This window comes from Theropithecus gelada, chromosome 9 (assembly GCF_003255815.1).
Source record: "Theropithecus gelada isolate Dixy chromosome 9, Tgel_1.0, whole genome shotgun sequence".
Classification (NCBI taxonomy): Eukaryota; Metazoa; Chordata; class Mammalia; order Primates; family Cercopithecidae; genus Theropithecus; species Theropithecus gelada.
Window position 1 is genome coordinate 97,549,840 of NC_037677.1, and position 20,448 is coordinate 97,570,287.

General features: G+C 54.8%; 1 protein-coding gene across 1 annotated transcript in view; it reads right to left on the minus strand.

The window, feature by feature from the left end:
* Positions 1–20,448, minus strand: part of PDZD7 (PDZ domain containing 7) — a 24,948-nt gene continuing 4,500 nt past the window's right edge. The window contains 15 exon segments of the mRNA XM_025397996.1: positions 1–384; positions 783–883; positions 1,791–2,396; positions 3,485–3,556; positions 3,719–3,810; positions 3,961–4,052; positions 7,471–7,646; positions 8,239–8,289; positions 10,714–10,911; positions 11,438–11,833; positions 13,245–13,305; positions 14,444–14,591; positions 14,855–15,031; positions 16,086–16,260; positions 16,595–16,735. Coding sequence (XP_025253781.1) covers positions 1–384; positions 783–883; positions 1,791–2,396; positions 3,485–3,556; positions 3,719–3,810; positions 3,961–4,052; positions 7,471–7,646; positions 8,239–8,289; positions 10,714–10,911; positions 11,438–11,833; positions 13,245–13,305; positions 14,444–14,591; positions 14,855–15,031; positions 16,086–16,260; positions 16,595–16,735 — 2,870 coding nt within the window.

Here is a 20,448-nt window from a genome sequence, read left to right on the forward strand (position 1 = left end):
TCATGGGATGTGTGGGGAGGGTGTAGGCTTAGAATCAGGAGTCTGGAGGGCTGGGGAGGGGGCTGGGCTGGGAGTTGGCTGGAGGAGCCTGGCATCGGTGGGAGGAGTCTGGGGATTGGTGGGAGGTTCTAGGAGCTAGTGGGCAGGAACTGGAGCAGCATCAAGGGGTTGGTGGGCAGGCGAGTGGTCAGCAGGAAGGTCCTCATCAGTAAGGGCTGATGAGTCGGAGAGTGAGGGCCGTGGGCTGGGCCTGGGGACCCTGACCACAAGCTCCATGGGCTCCCGGGCCTTGTTTCGATAAGCCCGACGGATAGTGTCTACTGCACGCTGGTGGGTCACCTGCTCCAGACTCTCTCCGTCCACTGCCACAAGCTCGAAACCAGCCTAGGATGGAATGAGAGAGTCACATCCCTCCATCCCCATGTCACCCTGCACCAGCCCCCAACCTGAAGGCAGCATCTTCTCACCTCCACCCACGAGGACGCTCCTCCCCCATCTGGGTGGAGGGGATGGACAATGAGACTTTTGTGCCTGGAGTCGTTGGGGGCAGGGTGGGGCACAGACAAGGGCTCTTTGTCCCTTGGGGCTCAGGCTCAGGCTAGCATGAGGGGACAGAGTTTTCCCTGGGCCTGCTCATCCTGCTCATCTGAACCCCCTCACCCCAAGCCTCCTCCCACAACCTGGGCTAAACATGTCTGGCTGGAAGCTGAGCATGGCCAGCCCATCTCCTGCCTGGTTTCAGCTGTGGGCTGTTAGGGTGGGCCTGGGCATGCTTCACCCACCTGCAGGGCCCCACTGAGGAAGGCGGCCCCCCCAGGGAAGATCTTCTCTATCTTCACCATGGGCTGCACCTTGGACTCAATGCCCCCAGAAATGCTGATGCCTAGTGATGGGGAGAAACACTGTGAGAGTGCAGCTGGACCCCAAAATGCAAGCTCCCTGGAGAAACCTAGAATCCCATCCCCAAACCCAAGGCCCCAACTTCTCCCACATCCCTACATTCTGTTACTACTCAAATCTCAATTCATTCTAAAATCCTCCAGAGCCTAGCCCCTCAAATCTAGACCCCACCCAGATACACCCCAATACCCCAGATTCCCTTTTATTTATTTTTTGAGACAGCCTTTTTTTTTTTTTTTTTTTTTTGAGACGGAGTTTCGCTCTTGTTGCCCAGGCTGGAGTGCAATGGCACAGTCTCGGCTCACGGCAACCTCCGCCTCCCAGGTTCAAGCGATTATCCTGCCTCAGCCTCCCGAGTAGCTGGGATTACAGGCATGTGCCACCATGCCCGGCTAATTTTGTACTTTTAGTAGAGACGAGGTTTCTCCATGTTGGTCAGGCTGGTCTGGAACTCCTGACCTCAGGTGATCCGCCCTCCTTGACCTCCCGAAGTGCTGGGATTACAGGTGTAAGCCACCGCGCCTGGCAGAGACAGAGTCTTACTCTGTCGCCCAGGCTGGAGTGCAGAGGCGCAATCTCAGTTGGGTTCATGGCAACCTCTGCCTCCCGGGTTCAAGTGATTCTCCTGCTCAGCCTTCTGAGTAGCTGGGATTACAGGCGCCCACCACCACGCCCAGCTAATTCTTTTGTATTTTTAGTGGAAACGGGGTTTCACCATGTAGCCCAGGCTAGTCTTGAACTTCTGACCTCAAGTGATCCACCAGCCTCGGCCTCCCAAAGTGCTGGGATTACAGGCGTGAGCCACCGCGCCTGGCTCAATACCCCAGATTCTTTTCCTGGGCCCAGGCTTCCTAGTGTCCCCTGCCAGGCCCAGTCCCACCTGGACTCACCTAAGGACTGCTTCATCTTGGACAGTGTCACTGTCTTCAGCTCGCCACTGGGGGTCTTCATGGCTGCCTCCTCGGCCGTCCCCTCAGTTCCATTCTCCGAGGGCCCTTGCTTGGCCTCCACCTTGGCTGCCTCCCCATCCAGAGATCGTGGTAGAGGGGGCCTGGCCTTCCGAGGCTTGTGGTAGCGCCCATTGGCCATGCTGGGGGCAGGGGTAGGCGCAGGGGACGGGGAGCGTCTACCCGGAGACTTGCCTTGACCCCGGCTACTGCGGCTGCGGCTGCGGCTGCGGCTGCGGCTCTGAGCCTGGCCCCGGACCTGGCCATGTGGAGGGTGCTCTCTGCTCAGGGGTTCTGTCAGCAGCCAGTTAGGCCGCAGGGGCCGGGGAGCCACAGGGGGTGGCTGGGGAGGGGGTGTGCAAGCACTTCGGCGGGGGGTGAAGGCATCTACTGGCACGTCTTGGAGAGGGGGGATCCCTTTATGAGGGTGGCGAGGGGCAGAGGCACTCGGGGAGACCTTGAGGCCCCCCAGCCGCTCCCTCAGCTCCCCATCATCTTCCTCTTCCAGGAAGCCGTTCACCGGCAGCAGGTAGAAGCCTCCGCGGCTGTCTGGGGAAGAGCGCCAAGGTCAGCTGCCCACTCCTCCCCTCCCAGCTTGGACCACCTCTCCAGGACCCAGGCCTTGCTTTGGTTTGTGTGGGGCCTGTGAGAACCAGGCCCGAGTTTGTTCAGGAACCAGTGCAGTGCGGCCCACCCATGGGGTAGGCGGACAAACNCCCAGGCTGGAGTGCAGTGGCGTGATCTCGGCTCACTGCAAGCTCCGCCTCCCGGGTTCACGGCATTCTCCCACCTCAGCCTCCCGAGTAGCTGAGACTACAGGCGCCCGCCACCACGCCCGGCTAGTTTTTTGTATTTTTTAGTAGAGACGGGGTTTCACCATGTTAGCCAGGATAGTCTCGATCTCCTGACCTCGTGATCCACCCGCCTCGGCCTCCCAAAGTGCTGGGATTACAGGCTTGAGCCACCGCGCCGCCACTTTTTTTTTTTTTTTTTTTTTTGTTTGAGATGGAATCGCACTCTGTCGCCCAGGCTGGAGTGCGGTGGCGCAATTTTGGCTCACTGCAACCTCCACCTCCCAGGTTCAAGTGATTCTCCTGCCTCAGTCTCCCCGAGTAGCTGGGATTACAGGCGTGCGCCATCAAGCCCAGCTCATTTTTGTATTTTTAGTAGAGATGGGGTTTCGCCATGTTGGCCAGGTTGGTCTCTACCCCTGACCTCAAGCGATCCACCCGCCTCAGCCTCCCAAAGTGCTGGGATTACAGGCATGAGCCACCGCTTCCGGCCTAGAATTGCATTTTAATACTTCCTGTTGGAATCGTTACAATTCTATTTTAATGTATCTAAGAAAAAAGACGACTAGCACATCAAACGTAATTTCTCAGAGATTACTGCATAGAATGAGACTAGATTTTAAAAGTGAGCAGGTTTCAAACCAACTATTAAGTAAATAATAGTACAGGTGGTGACCAGCGGATGTGATAAAATGGCTCTGGTGGACAAGAGCTTTCCTTCAGGGGACCGCAATGTGCCTGGAAGCCACAACTGCCTCCCCCTGGGGAAAGAAGTAGAAGGCCCATCCTCCTTTCCCTAATCTCCCCAGGGTTGTGCCCCTCCCTGGGCTCTGGGATCTGACTGACCAGGCACGGGGGTGATAAGGTGACGCTTGGGTGGTGTGTCCTGCCGGGCTGGTCTCAAAGCAGGAGGCCGGACTGGTTGGAAAGATGAACAGGTCAGAGGCAAGGCACCCCGCCAGGCTCCCAGAGGGAAACAGCTCAAGGGGCTCGGCAATCTCTGCAGCCCTCTCCACCACGGGGTCCCATCCCCATCCCCAGCAGGGCTGGGACCCAGAAGTCCCGCCTCCCACTGCTGACCTGCTCTGCTCTTGAGGGCCTCAAAAGCCTCCAGCTCCACAGGCATCACCATGCTGTCAAAGCGGCCCAGGTCTGTGGGGGCCACCACACTCCTGGGAGAGGGTGAGAGACAGCAGGGGTGGGAGGGACAGGCAGGGTGTCAGTTCTAGAGGTGCCAGGATGCCCTTCAGCCCTTGGGAGGTTGGGGGTGGTACCAGGGATCCCCTTTCTGCCCCCAAGCCCTCTCTGCAACCTCCTCCCACCTGATGTCCCGCAGCAGCAGCAGCTTCTCAGGCCTGTCCAGGATGGCCAGCAGGGGCCTCACCAGGTCCTCCACACCTCCCTCATGCACATACTGCAGATAGAGGCACCACAGGTCAGACAGCAGTGGGGACTTCCAGAGCTGGGTGAGGGGGACACCAGGGCATGCAGGTGTTTCTTCTACGCATGTAGGGACCTATCCAGCCCTGCATGCCTTGGGAAAGGTTTACTCCACCCCCAGCTGCTGCAGGGTGGTCTGATCTTGGTGATAGGGTGGAAGCCTGCAGTAATAACAGACCTGCAATAAATAGCAACAGCATTGATAACAGCTTTGGGACAGACACTTTTCTAAGCCTTTTACATACCATCTCTCAGCAACCACCCTGAGAAATGGCATTCATTATTCCTGTTTTACAGATGCTGAAACTGAGGCTCAGAGAGAAGGCCTTCACTCAAAGCCATACACATAAGGAAATGGGAAGAGGGACTGGAACCCGGGAAGTCTAACTCTTGCTTGCTCTGGTGTGGGAAAAGGATGTGCAGGGAGTGGACTCTCCTCCCCACCCCCACATCCCAGGCAGAAGGAAGGAATTCGAGCCAAACTCTAGGCTGTGTGCCTGGCTGTCCCAGCATGTGTCTGCACACAGACCTACAAATTAGGCTTTGTTTGGGGCTGGAATGGGAGCCTTGGGGAAGGGGCGGCTCTGCAGAAAGCCTCTCCGGTCAGTTCCTGGGGCGGGATGGGGGGCGGGGTGGAACCCCTTCTGCCTGGCACTGCCCGGATGCCACACCCCACTGACTCTGAAGACCTGAACACTGGGAGCCATCCCACTTGGACAGCACACCGACCCCTTGTGGCGAGAGGGAGACTGAGTCAGTGACACGCATGCATAGAACACTTTCTATGGGCACAGGCACAGAGACAGAGCATGCCCTGGTGGTCAGAGTGAGTCATTCATAAATATCTAGAAATAAATACAATACAAACGATGTGTGTGGCCCCAAACCACACACAGTTACAGCGACTCACACATATCAACAATACATTCCCTTTTGTCTGGAGAGACACATATGGTGCAGAACCAGCCCCACATGTGCACACGCTTTAAGTCTATGGACTTGGATTCGTTACCCACTAAGTACCAGACCCTGTACTGGGCAGCAGGGGCACAATGATCCTGTCTCAGATCTTCAGAAACTGGGTCTAGTGGGAGCGAGGGGCAGATGAGTCACATACCCCAGTGAACTACAAGCCAGGGGCAATGGAGCACAGGGAGTCTCAGAGGAAGGTGGGAGGATCCCTGTGGGCTTCATGGAGGTGGTGGTATTTTGACTGACTCTTAGAAGATAGATGTAGGGAACAGCACAAAAGTTGGGAAGAAAGTGTTGCAAAGGTGGTGTGGAAAAACGAGTAGATAGTGGTTTAAACGTGGCCATGGGGTCCATGAAGAGCCTCCCTGCAGGGCTGCTGCACAGGTTGTGACTATGTAAGTAGCGTCCCTGAGGTTGTGCAGGTTGTAACCTGTATAAACCTATGCGGCAGCCATGGGAAAGTGGAGGTTGGTGGGTTAGGGAGTCGAATCGGGGAGGACTTCGAATGTGAGAGCAGGAAACTTGTACTTTATTCTGCCAAAGACAATGGGTCACCAGGTGACTTGGGGAGTGTACAGCGATCAGAGAAGGGTTTCCTTTCCTTCCCTCCCTCCCTCCCTCTATCTCTCTCTTTCTTTCTCTCTTTTTCTCCTTCTTTAGAGACAGATTTTCGCTCTTATTCTCAGGTTGGAGTGCAATGGCGCGATCTTGGCTCACTGCAACCTCCATCTCCCAGGTTCAAGCAATTCTGCTGCTTCAGCCTCCTGAGTAGCTGGGATTACAGGCACCTGCCACCATGCCCAGCTTTTTTTTTTTTTCTTTTTTTTTTTGTATTTTTAGTAGAGATGGGGTTTCACCATGTTGGACAGACTGGTCTCGATCTCCTGACCTCAGGTGATCCGCTCGCCTTGGCCTCCCAAATTGCTGGGATTATAGGCATGAGCCACAGCACCTAGCCAATCAGAGACGGGTTTCTGATTCTTGGTCTGGCAGCTGTAGAGAGATGGCTCACATGGGGAGAGAGGGGAAGCCTGGGGTTCAGGGCTACATGCCCCAGTCACCAGGAGAACTTTGCTCATCACTCCAGCCAGGGCTTCATTGCTGAGGGTCTGATCTCTTGGTGTGGGGGGCTTGGGTCAGGTTTGGGTGGTGGTTGAGCTCGGCAGGTGGTATGGGAGCACAGTAGGAAGTTTGGGCAAAGAAGGGAGGGATGAGGGAAAAGGAGCCGCCAAAGAGACAGACCCAGAGTCCCACCTCATGGACAGAGCCTGCATTGCCCTACTCAGCACTGGGAGCTGAGGGTGACACTTTCTGAGTTTAGCCCAAAGCCCTTTAGCTTCCCCCCAGCACACACCCCTATCTGCAGCTCTGCTGCAAACCGGGCCTTGGTAACAGGATGCATAAATGACCATGTCTCAGTCTCCAGGTGACAATGCATGGACACACACACACACACGCTAGCCAGACACCTGCTTGCTCACATGCACACACACACACACAATCGTGCAGTCATATCAACACAAACCAGGTACCCCACAGACACGCCAGTGCACACACCACACAGACATACAACACAGCCCCACTCTGAGCAAGGTGAAGGGTGAGGGAATCCACAAACAATTTTCCAAGACCTCCCAGCTCGCCCTCACACACAGTGTGCAGACTCCTCACAAGTTGCCCAGCGTACACACCCAGGTCTTCCTGAGACAGGGACAGAAAAGGACCTGCCAGTCCTGGAGGGAGTGAGCTGTGCCCCACAGCCTCCCCAGCAGGTGGGCCCCAGAGACTCCTTCAAATCTGACTCTCTCCTCACCCTGGGGCCCTCTGGCTCTTTTTGAAGTGGAAGGGAACAGAGAACAACGGTTTAGGTGTTGGGGGGCAGGGGTTGAGGTGTGGTGTGTAGGGGAGGCAAAGGATTACTTACTTGGGCAACAGGGGAAAGGACCTGGCATGAGGCCAGGCGTGCTGGGTGACCCAGGAGCAGAGGGTGGCATGCAGGGAAGGATGGAGGCTCAGAGAGGGCAGAGGCAGGTGACTGCAGGGACTCACTTTCCCCACTCGGGAAAAGTGTCCTCTCCTTCTCTTCTCAGCTTAAATACCACCTCCTCTGGGAGCGCCTCCCAGCCCACACCATCTAATATGTGTCTCCTGGTTTACCCTCTCATGTTCTTTTTCTTCACAGCTCTTTGTGTGACTCATCACCATGGGTGTTTTGGTTCTAGTGATTGTCTAGCTCTTCTTCCTGTGAGCTGGCAGATGTGTGTGTGTGTGTGTGAGACAGGGGTGACTTCTGATTTTACTGACCACTAGCCTCCTGGCATCAAGCCCAGACACTGGTCATTGGACAGTGGCCTGAGTGAATGATAGGCTGGGTGACCGAAGGACCGCGTGCCAAGGCTGCAGGCAGGATGGAGGCTTACCCGGGAGCAGTGGCGGGTGACAGCCAGCACCTCATCATCAGTCAGCAGCCTTTGGGCCAGGTCCTGAATGAGGGGCCGCCGGCTCTCCCAGGCCTGAACCTGCTCATCCACATTGGGCAGCTGGCTGCAGGGACTCCTGGACCTGGCAGACAGCAGGGCCCGGCCCCTCTCCCGGTCTGCAGGGCAGGAGCCAAAGGGCGTGATAAGGAGCCAGGAGTCATCAGGGGAGGGGAGAGGGGCTTCCCTCAGCAGGGTTGGGCCCCGTAACTGGCCAGCTGAGAGCCCAGGTGCCTGGGGCAGAATCCTAGCCTAGCCTATATGCTCCCACTGTGGTTGCCCACAGCAACCTGCCCACCAATGCAGCACAAACCCCAGCCCCTCAGCCCCAACATGGACCCCTATACCAGTCTGTTTCTTAATGGGGTCTTAGCCCAGTGCCCCCAGGGCCCCCTGAACATGCACCATCATAGTAGTCTGTTCCCCACTGGAGCCCCAGCACAGGCTCCCTCATCACCCCCAAATATATCTTTGGGAGTCCCAACACAAGCTCCTAAAATGCACACCAATATCTGTCTGCCACCCTATCTTTCCTAGTAAGCTTAGTCCAATTCTTTTAGCTGCCCCCAATACGTACTAGTCTAGTTGCCTGATCCCCCATGCTTGACCCTGACTCAGTTTAGTCCAAAGCCACTTAGCTGGCCCCCAGCATGCACCCTCATCTGCCACTCTACTGTAAACCAGGCCTTGGTAAAGGGATGCATGAATTACCGCGTCTCAGTCTCCAGGTGACAAACTTCTGCACCGGGCCCACGCCCCCTGCTATGAAGAAGAAAGAGGCTCAGCTGCAGGTCTTGGCCCCCAGTCTGAAAATGGGGGTCAGGAGGGCTCAGGACAAGCTGGAATGGAAAATTCAGACTGGAAGTAGGTGTAATGGGGAGGCAAGAGGCTTGGCCCTGAGGGACTTGAAGGCAATGCTCAGGCTATGGACTTCCTTCATAGGCAATGGGGAGTCAGGACGGTTTTGGATCAAGAGAGGGTGCAGTCTGAGCTCTGCTTATGCAAATTCACTTGGAAGCAAATGTATGAAGGGAAGAACCTCAGGGACAGAGCTCGGAGAAGTACCCACCTTCAGGGGACGGAGGGAAAAAGAGGAGCCTTGGAAGGAGATAGAGGAGTAGCCAGAGAGGTGGGAGGAGAACCAGCAGAGGGCAGGGCCTTGGGAGCTGTGGGAAGAGAGATGGAGAGGGGCCAGGCAGCCCTAATTGGAAGGGATTATCTCTCCCATGGTACAATCACCTTGAGACCCCAGAACTTCCCACCCCAGGGCGAAGCAGGGTCCAGCTCCTCATCCTCTGGTTGTTTTGTTGATCCGACATCCACCCCCCTCTTCTGAAAACAGCACCCTGATTTTCTCCTGGGGACCCACCCCGCTCTGTTCTTAGCCCATGTACTCCAGGGTGGGTATATGATCCAGGCTGGCTAACAAAAGCACTTTCTCTCCCACATCATAGCGATTTATTCTGCATGGCACAGGATCTCAGCTGGGCCAGGGACAGCCTACCCTGGGACTTCAGCTGCAACTATTTAAGGAGAAGCACTTTCTCCTGGGGTTGCTATGCAATAGAGGCCATCTTACCCCCAAGTCGGCAAAGCCCACAACAGTGAAGCCAACTCACGGGAGAGATGGAGCGGGGAGATGGAGGGGGACAGATGTCTGATGATGTTGCTCAGATGTTTAGACCCAGCTTAAATCAGTAGCTGAGCCAAGATGTGCTTTCTTTTTCTTTTACTTTTTTTTTTCTTTAGAGATGGGGGTCTTGCTATGTTGCCCAGGCTCGTCTTAAACTCCTGGGCTCAAGTGATCTTGCTGCTTCAGCTTCCAGAGTAGTTGGGATTGGCCAGGTGCATTAGCTCATGCCTGTAGTCCTAGCACTTTGGGAGGCTGAGGCGGGTAGATAGCTTGAGTCCAGGAGTTTGAGACTAGCCTGGGCAACATGGTGAAACCCCCATCTCTGCAAAAAAATACAAAAAAAAAATTAGCTGGGCATGGTGATGCACACCTGTCATACCAGCACTTTGGGAGGCTGAGGTGGAAGGATCGCTTGAGTGTGGGAGGTGGAGGTTGCAGTCAGCCGAGATCACGCCACTGCACTCCAGCCTGGGAGACAGAGCAAGACCCTGCCTCAAAAAAACAAAACAAAATAGTTGGGATTACAGGCGTGTGCCACTAAGCCTAGAAGAAATGCTTTCTAAAGCTAGTGTGAGTTGAGTTTCTGTCACGTGCAACTCCAAGAGTCTTAACTCATCCACCCTTGGTCTAGTCTCTGAAACTCACCAGAGGGATTAGAGGGCCTCTTGTGAGTATCCTTTGGCAGACCCTGACATGGGTACAGCCTGGGCTAGGCCCTTCTACCTCGGCTCTGATCTAGAAATGGCTTTGCTCAAGGATGCTTCTAGAACTGAATTGAGCAAACAGAACTCTGACCAGGGGAGGTGAAGCCAAATGCCCTAGGAAAAGTGTGCTCTACCGCTGCCACCACCAAGAGCACAGGGATCTGATCAGAGCTCTCCCACGTCCTTGCTGTGCTATGATTCATCAGTTTTCCTTTCTATAAAATGGGGAGATGAGGCAGTATAACAATGACCACTACATTTTCTGAGCACCTTCTGTATGCCAGACAACGTACTAAATGATTCACATACACTAATTCACTTGCTCCCCACTACTCTTAAAGAAATAGGTATTACTGGCTGGGTGTGGTGGCTCATGCCTATAATCCCAGCACTTTGGGAGGCTGAGGCAGGTGGATCACACGAGGTCTGGAGTTTGAGACCAGCCAGCCTGACCAACATGGTGAAACGCCCTCTCTACTAAAAATACAAAATTAGCCGGGCATGGTGGCACATGCCTGTAATCCCAGCTACTTGGGAGGCTGAGGCAGGAGAATCACTTGAACCTGGGAGGGGGAGGTTGCAGTGAGCTGAGATTGTGCCATTACACTCCAGCCTGGGCAACAAGAGCAAAACTCCATTTCAAAAGGTAATAATAATAATAAAGAAAGAAAGAAAGAAAAATAAGTAAGTATTATTACCCCCATTTTACTCAAGAGAAAACTCAGGCTCTCAGGAGCTGAGTGGGGACTCAGCTGGTAAAAGGCGGTGTGGGATCTCAACTCAGAACTGCTGGATGCCGAAGCTAGTGGACTTGACCTTGTCTTCCTGTTTGATCAACCCACTACTTACCTTTCTCTATGTCCAGGTGAGGGCAAGCTTTGGCCGGGATCCCGCTGTCCAGTGTCCAGGCCTCTCTGCGCCCATCCCCTGCTAGCCTCCCCTGACCTCCTCCCTTGAAGAAGAGGTTCATCAGCGTCTTGGAGCGCTGCAGGGCACCCTTCTCCCCAGGGGACCCCGACTTCTCCTTCTTCCGCTGCTTCTTCTCCTCTGCAGACAGGAGGGAGCAACCGGGGTGCTGGAGGGATGGGCAGAAGGGAAGGACGAGGGGCAGGGGTGTGGAGGGGGCAGAGAGAAGGGAGAGGAGAGGGCAGACAGGATCTGCAGCTGTGCGGGGGTGGGAGTGCGGTTCCTCTTCCGACTTTCTGACCCTTTCCCCCACCGCACAGCTGTGGCTATGTAAGGAATCTCCATTGAGGCCCAGTTGGAGAAGGGCACACATGCGTGCATGTGAGTGTGAGCGACTGTGTGTGTAAACAGGCCTGGGAACTCCAGGATCCAGGGGCTGGGGTAAGGGCTGGTTCGGGGAACAGGCGCAGAGACTAAGGGTGAGTATGGGGTCCAGGACTAATTTAAAGTGGAGCCCACAGCAGGGCCTGAGCAGCATGGAGCTTGGGTTGGGCAGGGGCTGCGTCAAGGCCTGGGGCAAAGGGAGGATTGAACCCAGGACAGGGTGTGAGGCAGGTTTTGGACCAGAGGCTGTGGAGGGAGCAGCAGCCACCCATCCCCCACGTACCCCACAAGGTCAGGTGGCTCTGGGAGCGCGTAATAGGGGGCCGGGGTCGGCTGAGGGCCAGTAGCAAGGCCGTCTTGGGGGACTCAGAGAGGGCAGAGTCAAGGCGGCGGCCGTGGTGGGGGCCGTCCGAGCGGATGGCGGTGTCCCTGAGGATGACTGTGGGCCGCACGCTGCACCAGGTCTCCACCCGGCCCCCGGCATCAGGCTCCGTCTGCATGGCTGTGTCGGCCCGCCCCCAGCCTGGGCCGCGGCCGCCGGGCTCCTCCGGCCCCAGGGAGACGTCCAGGCGGTCCGAGGGCAGGGAGCCTGAGCTGTAGGGGGCGCTGGAGGCGCACGAAGAGACGCTGGAGCTGCTCTCAGAGGCCGGGGACAGCTGCTGCAGCACCCCGTTGCTCACTGCAGGGAGTAGGGAAGCCAGGGGTCAGCGGGCTTGCTTCAGGGCCCTACCGGACTTGCATACCACTCTTGGGCTTAGGGGTGGAGGAGGCAAGGTCAGGCAGCAGCCTGGGTTAGAACCGCAGTGGTGTGGAACCCGCTGCTCCGAAATGCTGCCACTGACCTAAGGCATGTCACTTCTCGAATCACCTACTGGGACTCCAGACCCTAGGAGAGCCTGCATTTTATCCGCAGATTCTCAGAGGGGAGCCCAGAAATAGCTCTAGACTGTGTGAAGGGTTTTGGTCTTCTTCTTTCTTCTTCTTTCTTTCTTCTTCTTTCTTCTTTCTTCTCCCTTCTCCCTTCTCCCTTCTCCCTTCTCCCTTCTCCCTTCCCGTCCCTCCTCCCTCCTCCTTCCTCCTCCTTCCTTCTTCCTTCTTTTGTTGTTTTTGAGACAGAGTCTCATTCTATGGCCCTGACTGGAGTGCAGTGGCATGATCTTGGCTCACTGCAACCTCTACTTCCTGGGTTCAAGCGACTCTTGTGCCTCAGCTTCCCAAGGAGCTGGTATTACAGGTGTGCACAACCACACCCAGCTAATTTTTGTATTTTTAGTAGAGATGGGGTTTCATCATGTTGGCCAGGCTGGTCTCGAACACCTGACCTCAGATGATCCACCCACCTCAGCCTCCCAAAGTTTTGGGATTATAGGCATAAGCCACCGTGCTGGACTTTCTTTTTTTCTTTTCTCTTCTTTTTTTTTTTTTTTTTTTGAGACAGTCTCTCACTGTGTTGCCCAGGCTGGAGTGTAGCTCCTCGGCTTACCACAGCCTCAAACTCCTGGGCTCAGGCAATCTTTCCACCTCAGCCTCACAAGTAGCACAGACCACAGGCCCTCACCACCACTCCAGTTAATTTTAAAATTGTTATTATTATTTTGAGATGGAGTTTCGCTCTTGTTGCCCAGGCCGGACTGCAATGGCACAATCTCTGCTCACTGCAACATCTGCCTCCTGGGTTCAAGCAATTCTCCTGCCTCAGCCTACCGAGTAGATGGGATTACAGGCATGGGCCACCATGCCCAGCTAATTTTGTATTTTTAGTAGAGACGAGGTTTCTCCATGTTGGTCAGGCTGGTCTCGAACTCGTCACCTCAGGTGATCTGCCTATCTCAGCCTCCCAAAGTGCTGGGATTACAGGCGTGAGCCACCATGGCCGGCTTAAATTATTATTTGTAAAGACGAGGTCTCCCTATATGGCCCAGACTGGTCTTGAACTCCTGTGCTCAAGCGATTCTCCCACCTCAGCCTCCCAAAGTGCTGGGATTACAGATGTGAGCCACCGAGCCTGGCCCTTTTCTTCTTCAGAGGCCCGGGTCCCACCCTCAGGCCTCCACCCTTTCCCTCCAACCTTGGAGATCTGAGCCACTTACGTCGGTCCAGCCAGCAGTACTCAGAAACCATCTCTTTGTAGGCAGGGTACCGGCCGGTCTCCTGGGGAGGGGATGGTGGGCACAGGAGGGAAGGGGGAGCAGTGAGGACGGAGAGTGAGAATGGGGCGGGGGTGACACGATGGGAGTAAACCTTCAACTTCATTTCTGTCCTCCAAATTCATCATGCTCTGGCCATACAGGTCACTTTCTTTCTGAACATGCCAAGTTCCTTTGTATCTCAGGGCCTTTGCACCTGCTGTTCACTCTGCCTGGAGGCCACCCTGACCCCAAGATACAGGGGCCTTCCTGAATTACTCCATTCCATCTCTCTGTTAATTTCCTTAGAGCATTTGTCAACATCTGCAAGCATCTAGTTTATTGATCTGTCTCCCTCCAGTAGCAAAGAACTTATCTGTCCTGTTCACTGTTGCAGCCCCAGTTCCTGGCACCGTCGCCGGCACATAGCGGGTACCCAAAAATATTGTTGAATGAATGAGGGGCAGAGTGGGAGTGAGGAGAGATGTTTGGGCTAATCTGAGAGGAAGGAAAAGGAAAAATTGGATGGGGGAGAGGTAGAAATGGGTGGGGGAGGGCAGCAGAGGAGGCACCCAATGAAGGTTTCACTCCAAGTGAAAGCTTGGGGAAACAGAATGGTAGAGCAGAGGCCAGGGCTGAACACCAGGGGAGAGTGAGGTGGCATCTCCTCCAGGAGCCGGAATGAGAAGACCTGATCCTCAGACAAGTGTGAGACCCACATGAATAATGAATCCAGCCACCTCCTGTGAAATCCAACCTCTGGCCCCAGCCTAGCCCTCCTTGCTCTATGCCCTGGGGATGCCCACCACCCAGGTCCTGCCCAAAGCCACAGCCGCCACCCCTCCCTTCTGGGCAAGACATTTGTTCCTTTCAACCCTAGGCCTCCACCCTTCATAAGAAAGGGGCACCACTCTAGCACTGTGGGGAGAAGGACTGGAACCAGGCCCAGCCACTGACCAGCTGAGTAAGTGACCTGTTTGTGAGTTGCTGTGCCTCTCTGAACCTCAGTTTCTTCTTCTTCAAAATAGGGATGAGAACAATGCCTGTCTACCTTCTAGTGGCTGTGGGAACGTCATAAATTGCCAAGCATAATTAAGAAGTAGGGTGGCCTGGGAAGCCCCTCCTCTAGCCTCGCTTCTCCCTGCCCCCACAGTTCTGCCCACCTTGATGGTCAGCATGATGTGCGTTTGGCCCTTCAGCACCTCCACGGCCTGGCTGTGGCTGATGTCGTCAAACCTGACACCGTTGGCCGCCAGGACCTTGTCCCCCACCTTGATGCCGTTCTCCTCGGCCAGCCCACCATGGTCCACTCTGAAGCCAGACAGGCATCAGTCTGATAGGCCCCTGGCCTGCCCTCCCTCACCCCACTCCAGACCCCCTTCTCTTGGACACAAGACTGTACCAGTCAAGCTCCTTGACCCTCCTACTGGGGCCTCCCGTCCCCTCCCAGGCCCTCACTGAGACAGGTGGTTGGCCAGGCCTCACTTGCTGACCATCCCCACATCCCAGCCTAGGCCCTACTCCATGCCCCATTCTCAGTTCTACCCCAAGACACTTCCTGCCTCAGCCCTCACTTGGACACGTAGATGCCCAAGCCAAACTCCTTGCCCCCACGGATGTTGAAGCCCAGGCAGAAGTCGTCAGAGGTTGTGTATAGGTGGACGATGCGCCGGACACCATCTTCTGAGCTGGTGTCAGATGGTGTCGAACCGCACTTCTCCACTACCAGGCGCCGATTCACCACATCCACCCTGGGCAACAGCAGGGGGCCCTCAGGCGGGGTCCTCCATCCGCTGCCACCCACCACCCTCCCAGCAGCTCTGACAACTGCAGGGAAAGTGGGGGTTGCCTTTGGGGGACTCCCCAGGCCTGAGACCTGCAGTGGGACATAGGTTCATTAGCTGGGAAAGCAGCCTAAATCGCCTCTTTTTATTGAGCAGCTGCAATGTGCCAGGACCATTCCTTTTTTTTTTTTTTTTTTTGAGACAGGGTCTTGCTCTGTCCACCCAGGCTGGAGTACCATGGTGTGATCATGGCTCACTGCAGCCTCAACCTCCTGGGCTCAAGCAGTCCTTCCACCTCAGCTCAGCCTCTTGAATGGCTGGGATTACAGGCACATGCCCACCATGCCCAGTTTTTTTGTTTTGTTTTGTTTTGTTTTAGACGGAGCTTCACTCTTGTTGCCCAGGCTAGAGTGCAATGGTGTGATCTTGGCTCACCACATCCTCCACCTCTGGGTTCAAGCGATTCTCCTGCCTCAGCCTCCCGAGTAGCTGGGATTACAGGCATGCTCCACCATGCCTGGCTAATTTTTTATTTTTGGTAGAGACAGGGTTTCTCCATGTTGGTCAGGCTGGTCTTGAACTCCCAACCTCAGGTGACCCACCCGCTTCAGCCTCCCAAAGTGCTGGGATTACAGGCTTGAGCCACTGTACCTGGCTTTTTTTTTTTTTTTTTTTTTTTTTTAAGAGAAGGAGTCTTGCTATGTTGCCCAGGCTAGATCCCAGTTCTAATCCTTACAGCACCCCTGTGGGGAGGTGGTGTTTTGCCCCCGGGTTTCACAGCAGGAGCAGCAGCAATGTGGCAGCAGGACCACTGGGATCTGAGAGAGCAGAGCCATTGGAGGAGGGCAAGGGAGAGATGTGGTCTCTCCTTATTTTGAGGTAAGGCCTTTGGATCCCCTGCGTTTCCTGAGCCTGTGAGCAGGAGGAGCAGAAACCTCTCCCCTCAGTGGGTTTTGCATGGTGGTAGGGCTGGGGTGGGCTGGGGCAAGGCCAGGGCTAGGATGAGGGAGTTGCTGCTCACCACGTGGTCTTCTCCTTGGAGAACTTGATGCCTGGCACGCGGCCCATGCGCCGCACCATCATGTGCAGGTGGCTGCTGCCCGTCAGCACCTTCACAGCGCTACCCATGGTGATGCTTTCCAGGCTTAGCCCGTTGACTTCCGTGATCTTGTCCCCCACGCACAGGCCAGCCCGCTCTGCACCACAGGATGGGAGTGGCTGGCATGGGGCACTCGGGAGAAGAGTCCCCAGGGTGGGGGCTGAGCCTCCCCCATCAAATGGAGCTCCTTCGGGTTCAACTGATCTCCTCAGTCAGAGTAGGGATTGTCAGAGCAGGGGCTGAGTGTTCCCAGTGCCTAGGGATCTGTCCCTTAAACCATTCTGCCCTGAGGGTGAGCCCTCTCCCCCCGTCAGTCGGGCCTTCCAGAGTTGGGAACTCTTCCTTCTGTCCCTGACAGCAGCATCCCCTGCAATTCACTGAGGTTAGAGTCACATCCTAAGCCTGGACTTCAACCTGGGGGTTCCGCTTACCTGCACTGCTGCCTTCCTCCACTTTGCTGACGAAGATGCCCAGGCCATGCTCTGAGCCCCCACGCACACTGAAGCCCAGCCTCCCTGCTGGACTCTTCTCCACCCGGACTGAATGGATGATGTCACTTTCATCACTGTTGGCTGTGGGGACAGGGATTTAGGGATGCCCCCATGTTCATTGCGGGCACTGAGGGCCCCTGGGTTCCCCAACTTGGGGCCTGCAAAGGCTGGGTTGCTGGGCACAGTCACACAGGCATGTAGGGGCCTAAATGCAGTGGGGCAGGTCAGCCCATTTCTAAGGCCCCTCTGGGTGATTTTTATTTTATTTTATTTTAAAGTAACAGGGTCTTGCTCTGTCATCCAGGCTGGAGTGCAGTGGTGTGATCATTGGCTCCCTGCAGCCACAAACTCCTGGGCTCAAGTAATCCTCCTGCCCCAGTCTTCCAAGTAGCTAGGACTACAGGCACACACCACGGTGCCTGGGTTATTTTTAAATTTTTTTGTAGAGGCAGGGTCTCACTTTGTTGCCCAGACTGGCCTCAAACCCCTGGCCTCAAGCAATTCTCCCACCTTGGCTTACCAAAGTGCTGGGATTACAGGTGTGAGCCACATGTCCTGCCCCCTCTGACTGATTTTGAGGCCATGGGCCGGGAGGGTGTAGAAGAAGGTGAGATCAGCGGGACAGGACTCTATGCTAAAGACACTATTCTCTAGCCGGGTGTAGTGGTGTATGCCTGTGGTCCCAGCTACGCGGAAGGCTGAGGCAGGAGCCCAGGAGGTCAAGGCTGCTGTGACCTGTGTTCACACCACTGCACTCCAGCCTGGGTGACAGAGTGAGACCCTGTCTCAAAAAAAAAAAAAAAAAAAGGCCAGGCACGGTGGCTCAAGCCTGTAATCCCAGCACTTTGGGAGGCCGAGACGGGCGGATCACAAGGTCAGGAGATCGAGACCATCCTGGCTAACACGGCGAAACCCCGTCTCTACTAAAAACACAAAAAATTAGCCGGGCGAGGTGGCGGCGCCTGTGGTCCCAGCTACTCGGGAGGCTGAGGCAGGAGAATGGCGGGAACCCGGGAGGCGGAGCTTGCAGTGAGCTGAGATCCGGCCACTGCACTCCAGCCTGGGCGACAGAGCGAGACTCCGTCTCAAAAAAAAAAAAAAAAAAAAAAAAAAAGAAAGAAAAGAAAAAGAAAAAGATGCTGTTCTCCTTCCTTCCTAGTGTGTGTGTATGTGTGTGTGTGTGTCTGTGTGTCTGTGTGTCTGTGTGTATCAATGCTTTCTGAGCTTCACATGCCCATGGGCCTGGGGGAAGCCAAATTAATAAACAATTCTGTTACTCCGAGAGTCCGATGGACAGACAAGAATGTTCAAGATTCTGTTCTATGGGGCACAGTTGAGGGTGTCTGGCCTCATCAGCTTGCAGCATAAATTAGTATATTAGCTCTATCTTCAAATGCTTGTAGAGCTACCCAGTGGAAGGCATTAGATGTTTTCATCTGTGTAAACAGAACCTGCCTGCAGTACTCTTGCTCACATAGTGGAATTAGACAGAGGCAGATTTTGTCAGGAAAAACTTTCTAAAACATTCAGCTATTGGAAATAGAATGGGTTTTCTTTCTTTTTTCCTTCGAGACAAAGTCTTGCTCTGTCGCCCAGGCTAGAGTGCAGTGATGCGATTTCAGTTCACTGCAACCTCGGCCTCCCAGGTTTAAGTGATTCTTCTGCCTCAGCCTCCCAAGTAGCTGAGATTACAGACATGTGCCACCCACGCCCGGCTAATTTTTGTATTTTTAGTAGAGATGGGGTTTCACCATGTTGGCCAGGCTGGTCTCAAACTCCTGACCTCGTGATTCACCTGCTCTGGCCTCCCAAAGTGCTGGGATTACAGGAGTGAGCCACTGCCCCAGCCTTGAAATGGAAGGGATTTTCTAAGACAGATAGTAAGCTTCCCATCTTTGGAGGCATGCAAGCTGAGACCCAGCAAATCTCTGGGATGTTATGGAATCCCTGAGCGCCCTTCCATCTCTTAGACTCTGTGATTCTAAGAGGAGTCAGGGTTCTAGGAACTACTTGGCTACATGCGGAAAGAAACCCCAAGCCACACCACACTGCAATATGTATGTGCCCAAGGCGGTCCTCTCCATCACGCTGGGGAAAGTAGAGGGGGAAGGGGGTTCCTAAAGGCTGAACCCGTCAGGTAAGGATTCTTTCTTTTTTTTTTTTTTTTTGAGATGGAGTTTCACTTCTTCTCCCAGGCTGGAGTGCAATGGCTCAATCTTGGCTCACTGCAACCTCCGCCTCCTGGGTTCAAGCGATTCTCCTGCCTCAGCCTCCCCAGTAGCTGGTATTACTGGCATGTGCCACTACGCCGGGCTAAATTTTGTATTTTTAGTAGAGACAGGGTTTCACCATGTTGGCCAGGCTGGTCTTGAACTCCTAACCTCAAGTGATCTGCCTGCCTCGGCCTCCCAAAGTGCTGGGATTACAGGCATGAGCCAAGGCACCCGGGGCAGTAAGGTTTCTGTAAGGACTCTGATGGGTGGGATTTTGATGGGTAAGGGGAAAGGGAGTGGCACTGATGAGGGGGAAGGAGCCAGGGATGCTCAGCTGTGGGCCCTTAGGAGGCCTTCCAGTTACAGAAAAGCAAGAAGGCTGGAGGGGTAAGTTGGGTCCCAGGTGAGAAGCTGAGATTTCTTCGTGGGTAAGGGTTACTCTAGAGGTGTTTGACAGGGAGAAATCACACACACACAGACACACACACGCACACACACTCTTCAATTTGATCTAAGAGAAGTCAGGTTACAGGGCACAGCCAGGGCAGCTCGGAAAGAAATCCCCAAGGGCAGCTTGTGGGAGGGGTGGTGCAGGACAGATGTGGGGGGCCAGGGCTTTCCCAGCTGATTAGATTACACAGATCTCAGGCCACTTACAGCCTTAGCCAAGGAGCCTTTTGCTCCCTTGCTCCCAACCCTCTCTCCTCAGGGCCTCACTGGGGCCCCCCTAGGGCCCTGGGTCAGGGAATGTGAAATCTGAGGTTTTCCAGGAGCCTGGGCCCTGCAAGGATGGAAACTTCTCTACCTCCACTGCCCCAGCCTCTCCTCCAGGTGCTCCACTGCAGCCCCGGCACTATCCTTGCTTCTGCTCTTGCCCCCTTCAGCTATTCTTTATACAGTACCCAGAGTCAGCTTTTACATTAGATCATGTCTTTTCCCTGATTAAAAACTTCAACACCTGTTCCTGCTTCTAGAACTCCAGTCTCCTCACCATGCCTTATAAGGCCCTGCCTGGGCTTCCCTCTGCCCACCCCTCCGCCCTCCCTTCCACCCTCCCTCCCTCACTGAGCTCTGGCCACCCTGATCTTCCTGTTCCTCATGGAGGTCAAGCCCTTCCAGTGTCCCCACTGCCTGCAGTGCTCCTGCCCAGGCCTTTAGAAGGTCAGCTCCTCTTCCTCATTTCCCTCCTGGGTCAGACACCACTTTCTCGGAGAAGGCTTCCTGGAGTATCCTACCCCTCCTCCCAGTGATTCCCTCTTGTAGGGCTTCTCAAAGCGTTGTGCTGTATCAGCAGCATCAGTGTCATCTGACAACTTGCTAAAAACAGGAATTCTCTCGCTTTACCACAGACCCACTGGACCAGAAGCTCTGGGACTGAGCCCTGCAATCTATCCCTGAATGAGCCTTCCCGGCAATTCTGAGGCATCTGAGGTTTGAGAAGCACCATTCTATCATATCATCAGATGATCACCTTCTGACTCTTCTCATCCTTTGCCATTGTTTGCTTATTTGTCTTATTTATCTGTCTCTTTTGATTGGACTGTAAGCTCAATCATGGTGGGGACTTTGTAATTTTCTTGT